The sequence below is a fragment of the Lepidochelys kempii genome, chromosome 4 (genome assembly GCF_965140285.1).
Source record: "Lepidochelys kempii isolate rLepKem1 chromosome 4, rLepKem1.hap1, whole genome shotgun sequence".
In the NCBI taxonomy this organism is placed as follows: Eukaryota; Metazoa; Chordata; order Testudines; family Cheloniidae; genus Lepidochelys; species Lepidochelys kempii.
Window position 1 is genome coordinate 5,301,244 of NC_136383.1, and position 14,511 is coordinate 5,315,754.

General features: G+C 44.6%; 1 protein-coding gene across 30 annotated transcripts in view; it reads left to right on the top strand.

Moving 5' to 3' along the window:
- The window catches only part of ADGRL3 (adhesion G protein-coupled receptor L3), an 821,427-nt gene that overhangs the window by 696,596 nt on the left and 110,320 nt on the right, over positions 1 to 14,511 (top strand). For all 30 annotated transcript variants that reach the window (XM_073340228.2, XM_073340229.2, XM_073340198.2 and 27 more), the window contains one exon: positions 4,027 to 4,247. In XM_073340228.2, the coding sequence (XP_073196329.1) occupies positions 4,027 to 4,247 (221 nt within the window). The remainder of the gene's footprint in view (positions 1 to 4,026; positions 4,248 to 14,511) is intronic.

The following is a 14,511-nucleotide window of genomic DNA, read 5'->3' on the forward strand; positions in this document are numbered from 1 at the left end:
AACTTTGAAATGAACAAATTCTGCACGTTCGATCTGCCGTATTCTACTGACTCTATAAATGTCTGTGACACACTAGATAGCAGGGGAAACGTACACCGTATACAAGCAGTCACCTGTGTGCAGTTCTGCAGACAGACAGAAATATTAGTGCTGTGATTACACATTCACCATTTGACATTTTCATCCCCACAGTCCCACTCGGGATGGCACCTTCATCGGAATGGCTGAGCCTATGTGGCCATAGTAATCCAACAGCTGTTCCTGGGGCTCAATGCTGCTGATTGCTGGGCTCCCAGTGATGTGTGCATTGCCCTCAGCTGCCAATGAAGTCAGTGGGTGTGGAGGGTGCTCAGCACCTTGCATAGTGATTGAGTTCAAAGAGCAATTACTGGAACCTCAGCTCCCTTTCTGAATGTGCCATTGTTCAGAGAAATGCACGGAGGGACAGATCCTGTCCTCCCTCCATAGGCAGCTGCGGCCTGATATGTAGCAGAAATGATGCATTCCTGCTGAAGCCAAACCCAGGAAAAGCCATCCAGGGGGTGCTCTAGCTCTGTGGAGCTCTGCATTGCAGTGGCTCTGTGCCGTGGGTTGCAGGCAGGAAGGGCAGGGGGGTGGGGCTGTGGGTTGGTGGCAGGAAGGGGTCAGGGCTGTGGGTTGGCAGCAGAAAGGGCAGGGGGGTTGAGCTGTGGGTTGGTGGCAGGAAGGGATCAGGGCCGTGTGTTGGTGGCAGGAAGGGCAGAGGGGCGGGGCTGTGGGTTGGTGGCAGGAAGGGGTCAGGGCCGTGGGTTGGCAGCAGAAAGGGCAGGGGGGTTGAGCTGTGGGTTGGTGGCAGGAAGGGGTCAGGGCCGTGGGTTGGTGGCAGGAAGGGCAGAGGGGTGGGGCTGTGGGTTGGTGGCAGGAAGGGGTCAGGGCCGTGGGTTGCCGGCAGGAAGGGCAGGGGGCGGGGCTGTGGGTTCCCAACAGCCCATGAAGTTTTAGTCCAGTCCGCGCAAGGCCCAGGGAAGTGACCTTTGTGCTGGGTACTCCACGGAGGTTGGACTTGGGATTCACACCCACACACCGTGGGCAGGCAGCAAAGCTGGAGCATGGTATAACTGTGGCCATTAGGGACTGTATCAATAGTTGCTGCCCTTACGCATCTGCTAAGTGGAGAATCTGAATCACTTACCAAACCATCACCTAGCACTTACACAGCACTTTTCATCTGCAGATCTAAGAGAACTTTACAGATGAGGGTCAGTATCATTCTCCCCATTTTACACATGAGGAAACTGAGGCCAAGGAAAGGGTCTTGCCCAAGGTCACCCAGCAGGCCAGTGGCAGAGCAGTTAATAGAACCTAGCTTTCCTGAGTCCTAGTCCTGTGCTGTATCCACTAGGCTATGCTGCTTCTGCAGCCATTCACTTTAAGCCACTGCAACATCAAAAGAAAACTTTTCTAGTGTCTCTTAAACTGTCCAAGCAGCACGTTTACATGTGTATTTTTTGACATTTTACTGCAGAGGGGAAAACTGGCATGGGCTGGCCTAACCCTGATTTAGGAGAGCCCTAATGGACAGGAAACATTGTGAGTTTTGGCTCCCAGAAATTCATCCTGACAGGTTCTGTCCGGTTTTGGGGGGAGGGAGAAAGGAAAGGGAAGGCTGGGACGTCTTGTGCTCCCCTGGTGGAAGAGGTGGGACACTCAGCCCCAAAACCAGTGAATGTCCTGAGATATGCTCCAATCTGGGGAAACCTGTGGAGGCCAGAGCCATCTGTACAACAGCCTAATGCATAACCACTTCTTCCTGTCCCCTCCTGCCTGGAGCTGGGGCAGGGACAAGGAGCCATGCCCTGCTTGCCAGCACCAATGCCAAACAGTCCCTGGCGGCTGTTCCCTCCTTCCTTTGATGCACACGGTGGCTTGGGAGCCCACATAAGGCGATGCTGACTCAGTCAGTTCGGTCCGCCGTGAGGAATCCCTGGCAGGGTTGAAGGGGCCCATGTCATGGAGAGTAGCCCAACCTCACCCCTCCCACCTGGAACATCCAGCCCACAGAGTGTATCTGGGGCAAGGGGCTTGTCCGTGATAAGGGACAGGATGGGAAAAATACCATGGAGGCAGATCGCCGCACACCAAATCTGCCTCCCTTTGGTCCCTTCCACTCGTGGAGAAGGAGGGGATGGTTAAGCCTGATGGCAGCTGAACCAAAAGCCCTAACGGTTTCAGTCACCTGCCGTGCTTCCCAATGCTCTGCTGCTGGTGTGGCCAGTGGGAGAGGGAGGTTTTCCTTTCACTCCTCCAGAACCATCCATTAGGGTACAAAAGGGGCAGTGCTGACCTTCCTCTCTTGATCAATGGCAAAATGAATTTTGACCTCGATAGGAGCAAGACTGTGCCCTGACTCTAGCCTTTTCCAAGGTGCCTAAGGGAGTTAGGTGTCCAACTCCTATTGACCTTTAACATGGTTTGGGTGCCTTATTCCCTTAGGTTCTTTGGAAAGCTGCAGCACAAGTCATGTGTCAATGCCCTACTTGGATAATCATTTCAGTAATTCCATGTCCATGTAAAAATAGACAAATGGCATGTTCTTTGTGTTTTTAAACTCCATTTAGAAATGATATTCTCATCTGCCAAAGCATCCCCGCCCCTTGGTGAGTGTCTCTAGAAATATGCTTTGTCGGAGTTCCAGTCTTCATTTTCCCCAAACAGCCACTGCATATACTCCATATTCAAAGCCACGCGATCCTTCCCTAACGCAGGGGCACTCCTTCATTCCTGGCTAGTGTATTCTCATTATGACTGACATTTTTTTCACTGGGAACCTGTTGCAGCAGGGAGTTTTCACCTTTTCACAGTTTTTTTCAGTGACATGCCAGTGTGCTCACTCTCTTTGTAGGATCATGGGCTACCTCTAGCACATGGCCAGGTACAATACAACAGACATCCTGGGCTCGAGCCCCGTGGCACTGGGGAGAAGCTGAAGACTGCAGAGATCACTGAGGTTATGTTGTTGTCCATCCCTTTGTCAGTGCAGGCTTGTTCCCAGCATTGTATCTGTTCAGGGCCAGTTTGATCTCAGTGGATGGGTGTGAAATAAAGTCTTGCATTGGAATTCTGTCTTTTCACATTCCCCTTCCCTGCCTTTTTTTTTTTTTAAATTCTCTTATCTCAGCCCCTCACCCAAACTGCTGAGCAATGGAGCCCGCAGCATATGCCCACCCCTGCTGACAGCACCCAAGAGCATTCACATGGCAGGTCAACATATTGAAACTTGCTCACGCAACAATAGTCAACAGAGGCATCAGAAATAGAAACATGGTCTTTATGATTCCTCAACACAAGCCCTTGATGTATTGAGGCACTTCGCCATCAAATCCAAACATGTGCATATATGTGTGTGTGTCTATGTGTAAATAATATATGTGTCTATATATAATAATACATGTATAAGGCATATATTACACAAATCTACATTATATAGAAAATTATACACATGCACATATATATAAATATATACATACGTGTATATAATACATATGTATATACTATAGACATATATAACTTATAAATAATATACAACAAAAATATATAATATATTTTTAAAAAAATATTTAAAGTTATCTGAGTTTTTGTTCTCATATAATGTCTGTTTATTAAACCAAGGTGTTAGAATATTTCTTTGTCTTATTTCTGTTTTATATTGATAGTAAGAAACAGGGAACAATTGCTTCAATGATTTGAATCTGAAGATGTTCCCTACTAAAAATCCAGTTTGATATTGTGGGAGTGTAGGAGCTGGGTACCAGAGTTTCAGCCAATGATATGCTTAGGATAATGTGCATAGAACATAAGTTTCTTTGGGTAAATTACAGCCACGTATATATATTTATACACATACAGAGAGAGAGAGAGTCTAGGATTAATATCGTGTGTAATAACCAATGATATCAGTGGTTTTGTTACAATAATTATAATAATTTTGTTTGGGAGCAAACCTCTGCCTGTTTTCTTTTTGTTTTGTTTTTTTTTGGACTTTCCCAGATTGCCTGTGCTGTGTTTGCTGCCCTCCTGCACTTCTTTTTCCTGGCGGCATTCACCTGGATGTTCCTGGAGGGGGTGCAGCTATACATCATGCTGGTGGAGGTGTTTGAGAGTGAACACTCACGAAGGAAGTACTTCTATCTGGTTGGCTACGGAATGCCCGCGCTCATCGTGGCTGTCTCAGCGGCCGTCGACTACAGGAGCTATGGCACAGATAAAGTGTGAGTTGAACTCTGCCACCCTTGGACCTGTGGAAGAGAAGCAATGGGAGTTTGTGGAACTTTTCTGGGGAAGGACCCGACCAGTTCCTGTGGCTCTGATGAGAACCAGGCTGGGAAACCTTCCTAGTGTTTGTCCCTCTGATGTATTCATAGAGAGCAGTCCCATCTCCCCTCAGCCTTCATTTGGTTAGGCTAAACAAGCCAAGCTCCTTAAGTCTCCTGTCATGAGGCAGGTTCTCCGTTCTTCTGCTCATCCTAGTAACCCTTCTCCCACACCTATCTCTGGACCCTGCACAGTCATTGAAGCCCTCTGTTCACCTATATGCTGGGCATAAGTCTGCAGGTGCTATGCAGCCATGACCCATAGCAGGACTGGGCCCCATAACTGTTAAAGGGCTCCTTGTCTCATGGACCACTGCCAACCACACCGCGTCACTCAGCGACATACAGGGCAGCTGTCCCCCTTGGCAGAGATTCACAGGGATATTTTCGTTAAGGAGGGTGTGAGGCGGGTTGGAGCTCCGTTGGAGCTGCACTGCTAATGACTCTATAGCCTTGGGCTGCCTCTGGCCACCCTCCAAAGAGAGGGAGGTTCTGCAGCTCAGAGCGGCCAACCACAGAGTGCAGCCTCCAGCCACTGCTTCCAGTGCTTGGGAGAGTGAGATTCAACAGCAGCTCAGCCAGCTCCTCTGCCCCAAGCCTCTCCTGCTCTCGCCTCCCTTGTGTCTGGAGGGTGGGGAGTTTTCACACAGTCAGGAGGAAGAGAGCAGAATGCCACAGAAGCAGCCTCCCCCCGACCCTTTCTGGGGGCACCGGCTCCCCTCCACATTTAGATGAGAAAAAGAACATGGCGCCCAAATCTCAGACCTGTGTTTTAGGGACAAATGACCAGTTTTTCCACCTCTTTGGAAAATTTAAGTTTAAATGAATGTATCATGCTGGATATATTGATGAAGCCTCATTATCATGGGGTAGCTGGTCCCCGTGAGTGGATCAGGACCACTGCCCCTGTGTCACAGCAGGTGGACCCAACTGAGTCAATTAAAGGGAGCAGGGCTATCCCTGGCCTCTAAAGTCCTGTCAGAGGGCAGGAAGGGGAGGAGTGACTGGGACAGACTGTGCGGAGGGAGCGAAACCACAGGGGAGTGGAGGGTCCCTGGAACAGGGGACCTGGTGCTCAGAGAGGAAGCCTGGTTCTGGTGTTCCAGAAAGATAAGGGAGCTGGCTGGGGCTGGGAAGCTGCAAGAAGTAGGGACACCAGAGATCCCTGGGAAGGGGAGCCATGAAATCCTAGGACACAGGGTGAGCTGAGGGACTGTTTTGTTTGTTTTTATTTGGATGGTAAGCCTGTTTAAAGGAGACTGGGCATGGCAGGCTATCCTTGGAAGCTGGGAAGAAACCCTGTCATTTCACACTCTTATTATCTTCGTATCTATTAGGCTATCACCTGGAGGTCTCAGCTGTACCCAGGTCCCATTGTGCTAAGTGCTGTACAAACATATAGTAAGAGACAGTCCCTGCCCCAAAGAGCTTACAGTCTACATAGTCAAGACAGACAAATGGTGGGGGAAGGAAGGATTGTTATCCTCATTTTGCAGATGAGGAATGGAAGCAGAGAGAGACAAAGCGACTTGCTCAAGGGCACCAGTCTCCTGAATCTCGGTCCAGTACCTTAGTCACAAGTCTGTCCCTCTTCTCTAAGAGTGTTTCTCATTTAAATGATGAACCGCTGCATGTCTAAAAACTGTGTTCTGTACAATTACCAGGGCCGTCAAGCAAAATAGGCAGTGACCAGAGAGTGTATGAGACTCTTTGCAAGTTGGGACAGCTACATCATTTATAATTATGAACATTTTAAAGTGTTTTCATCAGTGCTGAAACTGGTATCAAAGCACTTTTTAGATTATCATGCAACACGGTCTAATGGCAAGCAAAAGGAAATTTCAGCCTTTGATTTTCTCTGCAGGCTCCCTTACAATGACTGTAGCAATGCATTTTATTATCATTTCAATTTCTTTTGTGAGGCCTATATTTTCCCATTCTTTTTAGCAACAATACAGGCAGAAAGAGAAGGCAGACAAAACAGCGAGCCAGTGGGGCCCCAGAGCTCTCCAGGGCAGCGGCTCAGGGCACAGCCGCAGTGACAGCTAATTCCGCATTCGTTCCATTTGCAAAATTTCCACCCAAAATAATAGCAGCATAGATGCTTCTAGTTCTTTGCTGGAGTGACTCTGTAATCTAGCGGAGCTGCTTATGTTCTGTTACAATATCAGGAGATGGACTTAGATGGCAGCTGAACATTTGCTTTGTGTGCCATCAGTGGGTGTGAGTTCAGTTTTGAGAAAATATTCTTCTTTGAACATTCAGAAATCTTTTCAAACATATTTGTTCTAACAGAAGGGCTTGTGGAAGTCTTACCGGCTTTTATAGAAGGTTTACATTTTGGGGAACTTTGAGTGGCGCGCACAGTATCAGATAGGGGAGAGTACATTTTCAAGAATTTGTATGTAGATGCCAAGCTCCCTATCAACCTAATCAAAGGAGTTTCACCATAGACCTGCCTTCAGGTCTGAAGAATAGAAGAGACAATAAGTGTCACAAAATGTTTAGAGCACATTGGGGGGGCAGTTCCCAAAGGGTCGTCATTTGGAGGGAATCGAAAGGAAACGTCAGCAGAACATTGCAAGACCCTCTTCAGTGAGAATTATTTGCCCACCAAAATTTAACTTTCTACCCACTTAGATTATCACAAGGACTTTGTTAATAATGGAAATAATTAATAATAATGTTCCAGAAAGTCATAATTCCTGTCCTCTGGTGCTCTGAGAATGACTGACCCATTTTCCTCCAACTTTAAACAAAATAAAAAGTCACCTCTGTATAGATACCGCAGTTGGAAAATTTCAGAGCTGTGAGCTGCAAAAACCGTGGATTAGAATAGAAACGGTCAGGGTAGAATTTTAAAGCAACATATTCCATGTACGACCTGGGTACAGGCCAGTTATAGCTGTTATTGTTACTACACCACACTTCAGTAACAAACATAAACAGTGAGGGGCTAGGAAACTTGTAACAACTAGGGCCAGATTTTAATCTGTTAGGTTGTTAGAAATGTGAAATACTTGTATTGGCTTCAGCAGATTTACTTCAGGTTTACACTGGTGTATACACCTGAGAATTTAGCTTGTAAAATCCAGTAAAACTGTCACTCCAAACTCATGCCACCCATCCAAGATCACAGCTAGATTGTCTTCCATCTCTGCTTGAATCCTGAAAGGTGGAAAAATTGGCTGTTGATTTCCACCTTCAGTTTTAGTACATGCTTATTACCTTGATGATTCTTGAAATATCAGAGCTTAAAAATGTAACATTTTAGTACTGTATGTGGAAAATTTGAGAGCTTTCTCAAGTGTATTAGTTGTTATTTTGATTTTTCCCCCATACATGCACTAATAGTGTCTGGCTTTACAGCTGAGATGATATGAAAAATAGCAACAGTCACACTAAGGAAAACACCCTTTTATGAAGACTGGTTGAAAATTTTCTGTCCAAATTGCTTTTCCTTAGAAAATTAGGTTTTTGACAAAATGAATGCACTATAAGGTGGGTAGAAAGCTGGCTAGATTGTCGGGCTCAACGGGTAGTGATCAATGGCTCCATGTCTAGTTGGCAGCCGGTATCAAGTGGAGTGCCCCAAGGGTCGGTCCTGGGGCCGGTTTTGTTCAATATCTTCATAAATGATCTGGAGGATGGTGTGGATTGCACTCTCAGCAAATTTGCAGATGATACTAAACTGGGAGGAGTGGTAGATACGCTGGAGGGGAGGGATAGGATACAGAAGGACCTAGACAAATTGGAGGATTGGGCCAAAAGAAATCTGATGAGGTTCAATAAGGATAAGTGCAGGGTCCTGCACTTAGGATGGAAGAATCCAATGCACCGCGACAGACTAGGGACCGAATGGCTAGGCAGCAGTTCTGCGGAAAAGGACCTAGGGGTGACAGTGGACGAGAAGCTGGATATGAGTCAGCAGTGTGCCCTTGTTGCCAAGAAGGCCAATGGCATTTTGGGATGTATAAGTAGGGGCATAGCGAGCAGATCGAGGGACGTGATCGTTCCCCTCTATTCAACATTGGTGAGGCCTCATCTGGAGTACTGTGTCCAGTTTTGGGCCCCACACTTCAAGAAGGATGTGGATAAATTGGAGAGAGTCCAGCAAAGGGCAACAAAAATGATTAGGGGTCTGGAACACATGACTTATGAGGAGAGGCTGAGGGAGCTGGGATTGTTTAGCCTGCAGAAGAGAAGAATGAGGGGGGATTTGATAGCTGCTTTCAACTACCTGAAAGGGGGTTCCAAAGAGGATGGCTCTAAACTGTTCTCAATGGTAGCAGATGACAGAACGAGGAGTAATGGTCTCAAGTTGCAGTGGGGGAGGTTTAGATTGGATATTAGGAAAAACTTTTTCACTAAGAGGGTGGTGAAACACTGGAATGCGTTACCTAGGGAGGTGGTAGAATCTCCTTCCTTAGAGGTTTTTAAGGTCAGGCTTGACAAAGCCCTGGCTGGGATGATTTAACTGGGAATTGGTCCTGCTTCGAGCAGGGGGTTGGACTAGATGACCTCCTGGGGTCCCTTCCAACTCTGATATTCTATGATTCTATGAATGTTTTCACAAAAACAGATTGCTCAGAAAAAATTCAGTTTTTCATGAACAAACTGGATGCCCCAAACCTGAAATATTTTGATTTGGATCTGCTGCTGCAGTGCCTCATGGGAGTTGTGGTTCAGTTGACTTCTTTCCCCTCCCCCCATTCTCCTTAATGGACTAGGTTCATCATCCTGACAACATCTCCCCCTCATAATGAGATGATATCATAGCGGGTTGTAGGAGATACCGTCTAACAAAGGAGTTCGGACTATAGTGAAGAATGGGAGCATGAGTCACCCAAACGACAACTCCCATAATACACCATGGTGGCATTTCAATATTGAAATATTTCAGTTTGGGACCAAAATATTTTGATGTTCAAATTTTCACTGAAAAGTAGAAATTTGTCTACAGGAAAAACATTTTCCAACCACCTCTACCTACAGTAATTTCTCTGTATCATCTGAGGAACATTCAGAAATTTTATTGACCCTCAGCTGGGATGAACTACATAAATTTTCCACCTGTGAGTAATACAGCCATTGTATATTCAAGCCAGAAAAATCTCCTTTCCTTGCTATACCATAATTTTTTCTCGTTATTTAATACACACACACATAAAATATTATGCAGACACTTATAAAGCATAAAGTATTTGTTTATAATCTGTAATTTCAGTGTGGTCAATTTTATCACGTTCTAACAGTGGAAAATAAAAACATACTAGATGTTTTGTATAACTAACATGCTCCATCTGGTTGATGGATGATGATGTATTTTGCTGTATAATGTTATTAGAAGGGTAGAACTGATTAGAATTTGTGGTAAACTATATGCCAGGCATACATAATTTAATTGTGAGAAGTTGCTTGGTTATTTCTGAGACAATCTGCAGAATATATTTCTTGTATCCCCCTTTTTTGTATATGTTTTAAACAGAGTTTATAGAGTTTCTAACATTATTCATAAAATATCTTTTTCTGTCTAGCATTTGGTCACAATAATTATATGTCTCCGAATGATCAATTTAGATGCCTAATGTAGAATTTGGGGGTTTCTTAGTTTGTTAATCTGTTGCTAGTATAACACACGCCCAGATTATACTGTCAGAAAATGGTCATTTGCTCCTGTGTTATTCCCTTATTCATCATGTGTTGTTTATGGCTTTCCATAGCATCCCATGCTCTGGTATTCATATTGACATCCTGTAGTAGCTGTTCAATAGTGATACTATTTTAAGCTTAATTACATCAGGGGCTGGCATTGACTTTTTAGGAGTAGTTCACACCAGCCAGATTATGAGACGCGGGGCTAATTACTTTGGTTTATGATCTGCAACTAGGCAGCTGCATGTTGATTACCTTAAAAGATTTCCCCATTTGGAGCTGAACGGGCTATCCATGACAGCTAGCTGAGCAGGATTTAGCCTTTTTTTACCCATCGTCCCTAATACATGATATTTAACAGTGCACCTAGATTAACAAAAAAATGTGTGCATCTCTCCCCTGGTTCTGTGTTGTCTCGTATGTAAAGGTGAAATAGATAGAACCCCATTGCAGACAGTGGGTGTGTCTACACTGCAGCAGACAGTGAGCTTCCCAGCATGGGTAGCCAGACTCACCCTACCAGGATTTGAGCTAGTGTGCTAAAAAAAAGCAGTGTGAAAGTTGTGGCTCCGGTGGGGACTCAGGCTAGTCACCCAAGCTCAAGGTGATAGCGTTCCAACGTCCACATGGTTATTTTTAGTGCTCGAGCTAACAGGCTTGTTAGGTCATGAACAGTTCGTGCAGTCTAGGTCTCCTTCTTAGCAGTGTGAGAAAACTGAAGCTCTTACAGATAATTGAAAGCAAATGTCATGAACAACAAACAAATCACCACCTGGGACTGGTCTCTAGTTTAGCTGCAAAATAAGATTGAGTTTGATGATGCTGTATCATTTGTTTTGGCCTCTCTGATGGCCAAATCCTTCCTTCTAGTCCCCAGACCAAGTGTCAAGCTGTGTGCTGGGCGGATCTGCAAAAGGAAGGGGGAATGTTTAAACTGTTTTTTAAAAAACTTTGACAATAATTTTTCCCTATAACGTAGTGTGAGCAAAATACCTGAGGGTATGCAGTGTGGCAGAAAGGTTTGATTGGCTCCCATTTTAGATGATGGCCCCCATCCAGCGAAATATTAATGTGTGTGCTTAACTTTGAGCATGTGAGTTGTCTTGTTGAATTCAATGGAATTACTTACATGCTTAAAGTTAGGAAGATTCTTGAATGTTTTGTTGGATCAGGGCCTTAACTGGCTCTCTTTTGGGACGACCTGCATAACTCACTTAAGTAATGTGACTAGCCAAACCTGATATCAACAAACTGTCCTATCACCATAACCCCTCATGTATTCTATACTGATGCCCATTAAAGAGCTCACGGAAGAGGAATGAGGCATTGGCCATCTTAGTATTTTTTATTCAACATACTTGTGGGTAAACTCATCCTGTGGCGAGCTAAGTCCTTTCTGCATCATGCCAGGGCTTTGTTTGCCTTTTGTTTTGGTTTGGTTTTGGGATGCGATAAAGCTGGGTATCAGTTGACAATGATAAATCTATCATGATGTCACAGCCGCTAACTTCAGTGTCCAGCTTCCTATATTTTATGCATCATATTGTTGAAAAATAACTGCTAACTAAAGGGTATGCCTTTGATAGGGCGGTATGTTTGTTTTATCTTCAGTTTTTACACTGCCCACTCCTTGCTTGTTCAGGCCCTTGGGAGCAATGGACACTGAACACTGAAATGTAGTAAAAAGAGAAAGCATTTTCCACCCTTCAAAGGCATGTATTATACATACATATCCAATTACTGTTACCACACACCGTGATGGAGGCTCTATAGCTCTATGAAGCAAACTCCCAAACTCCCATGAAGAGTACGCTTACTTAGATCTCTTCAAATGTTATGGTCCAATGGCAGCTAATGATTGTTTATTGGTTCCATTTAATGCACACTAGGGATACTTTAGTGTTTGATTTCTCTTCATGCAAAAAACAGAGCAAACCGTTTGTAGCCTTTATTACTTGCAAAAAAGTGTTGGTTGAAGATAGCTAACTTGTCACTGTGCGAGGGAGGAAATTAAAAAGTGAAGAAAAGCAATGCCACACACCACCTTAATAGCACAGCACTGAACGTGTCTGTTCATCTCTTTGGAGAAGAAGGGAATGGTTTTATTGTTTGTAAAATGTATGGTGCACGCAGCATCCGTGGAATGTCAGATCATATGATATGCATGTGCTAAAAGCAGAAGCATCTCGTTTGTTTAATGGCTGTTGGAATGTAAACTTGCAATATTACAAGTCAGCGTTCAGATTGCAGCTGTGTGCTATGGTCAGAAGTAGTTCCGCAGCCTGAGATTAGCAACTTTTGGAGCTGAGTTGCCTGATTGCTTCCTTCTTTCAAGGAGTTCATTTATTCAGCTCATTGGGTTTGTGCTTTTGTTTTTAAGGAAAGAAAAGCTCAGTGTGGTACTTGTCTGATTAGCGATTTACATCTCTGTGAATGAATTGGCAGGATGCCCAAGTTTTGATGTTTTGTTCTTAATTTGCATTTTTAATGAGGTCTGACTAAATGGGTTCATAGTTACATCATTATAAATTGACCACAAAAAGACTGACTTTTTACCCCCTTATGGATTAGACATATTACTGCAGAGTTCCATCTGTCATTCAAAAGAGCGGTACTTGGTTTCTTAGAAAGAGACCTTTCCATTAGAACAACTGCAAAATTGCAATGCAACCTTTAAGGTTTGCATGCAAAAAGAACCTTTGCTAATCTTGACAGTCCGTGCTCCAGTCTTGTCTGTGAGGAGTGTAAGCATGTCAGGGTGGGCGCTATCTCCTACTCTGTGTTTGTATATGTCTAGCACAATGGGGCCATGGTTTGGCTAGGTGTTATCAAAATGCAAATAATAAAAAATAATACACTTGGATCTTGGCCATTCCACAGCCACAGAATTTGCCACAGAATCCACCCCATGACCAAGATTTGTGCTCTGGAATCTATGGGCCAGATTTTCTAAAGAGCTCAAAACTGCACACTCCCCATTGAGTGTCTGAGCCACTAATGACTTGGCTGCTCACAAAAGAAGTCACTCACTTTGTTCTTCCGTTGAGTTCAGTTACCCTTTTCCTCCTTTTGCAGTGTTGTGTTTTTCCCTGTAATGTAAGACAGAGTGGGAAAGGTAAACAGGTGTAGCCGTCTAGCAGAGAAGGAGAAATGCATGGTTCATCAACATGCTTTTCTGGATTCTGCAGAATTCAGTTGAAGGCCCTGTTTTCATTTCGTGATGGTAGTGCTGATAACTAGAGCTCAGCGCATACAGCAAAACACCACTCTCAAACATTCCTTCGGGTTCTAATCAGCTGTGGGAATCAGCCATCTTCATGCCCCTCACTGTTCACGATCCATTATTAGTCACAGTCCATTTAAGTCAATGGAGCTGTGCTAATTTACACCAGTGGAGAATCAGGCTCCGGGACTGCATCACAGTTTTACAAGTGAGGCAGATAAGCAGGCAAGACGCATGATTTGCGGGGCTGCCAGTGGATGGGAAGGGCACAATGCTGGCCTTGAGGAACAGTGTATGGGTCAGAGACCTATGATGAGAGAGTCTGTGGCCAAAAACAGCACCAGCAGCTGTGGCCATATGGCTATTAAGCTAAAAAAGGGGAGTTTTGCCACCCTGCTCGCCAAGAGCTAGTAAAAACCCTAAGTACTCAAGGAGGAACAATTTGCTTTGCAGTTGTAAATGTACCATGCTCCCTCAACCTGCTGAGCAGGATTTGCAGACAGTGAGATGTGGTCATTTTGCCTGCTGGCAGATGGTTTCCCTGTTAAATGTATGATACAGTTTGAAATACTTGGAGAATTTTTATTTTAAAATCACAAAAAATGCCCTATCCTTAACGGACAATATTGTTATAAGGTACAGTGATGGGTTTGGCAGATCCCGTGTTCCTGAGTGAATTTAGAGTCTCGGTGTTATTCTACGCTTCCCCAAATAATTACCTGTCAACCAAAAAATTATCAAGTAAAATGACCAAAAGGCCAGATCTTTGGCTGGCTTAACTCCTTCGCCTTCAGTGGGGCCATACATTGTAGCCTGACTGGATGGAACAGTTCAAGATCCAAAACCTCATCAAGGTCTTCATCAGCACCCAGGACTTTTTGTATAGGTTTGCTATTGCTCCCTCTCCCACTGCCCCACCCCAGGGAAACATGCTTTGAAAGGAAGGATGCTCCTGAGGTTAAGATACCAGACAATGATTCATGAGTTCAGTTCCTGCCTCTGCCAACACACCTGCTCTGAGACCTTGTGCAAATCGTTTTGTGTCTTTTTGCCTCAGTTCTCCATCTGTAAAATATGGGTAATAATACTTCCTTTGTCTGTCTAGTCAATTTCTACTGTAAGGTCTTCAGAGCTGGGTCTGACTGTGTGTTTATACAGCACCTAGCACGGTGGGGCCTGATCTCAGCGAGAGCCTCTGGAAGCTGCTGCAATACAAGTAATAAGACATTTTAAAACAGAAAGAGTTGGAAATCACTCATTGTGCTTAGCTACTGCCAGACACAT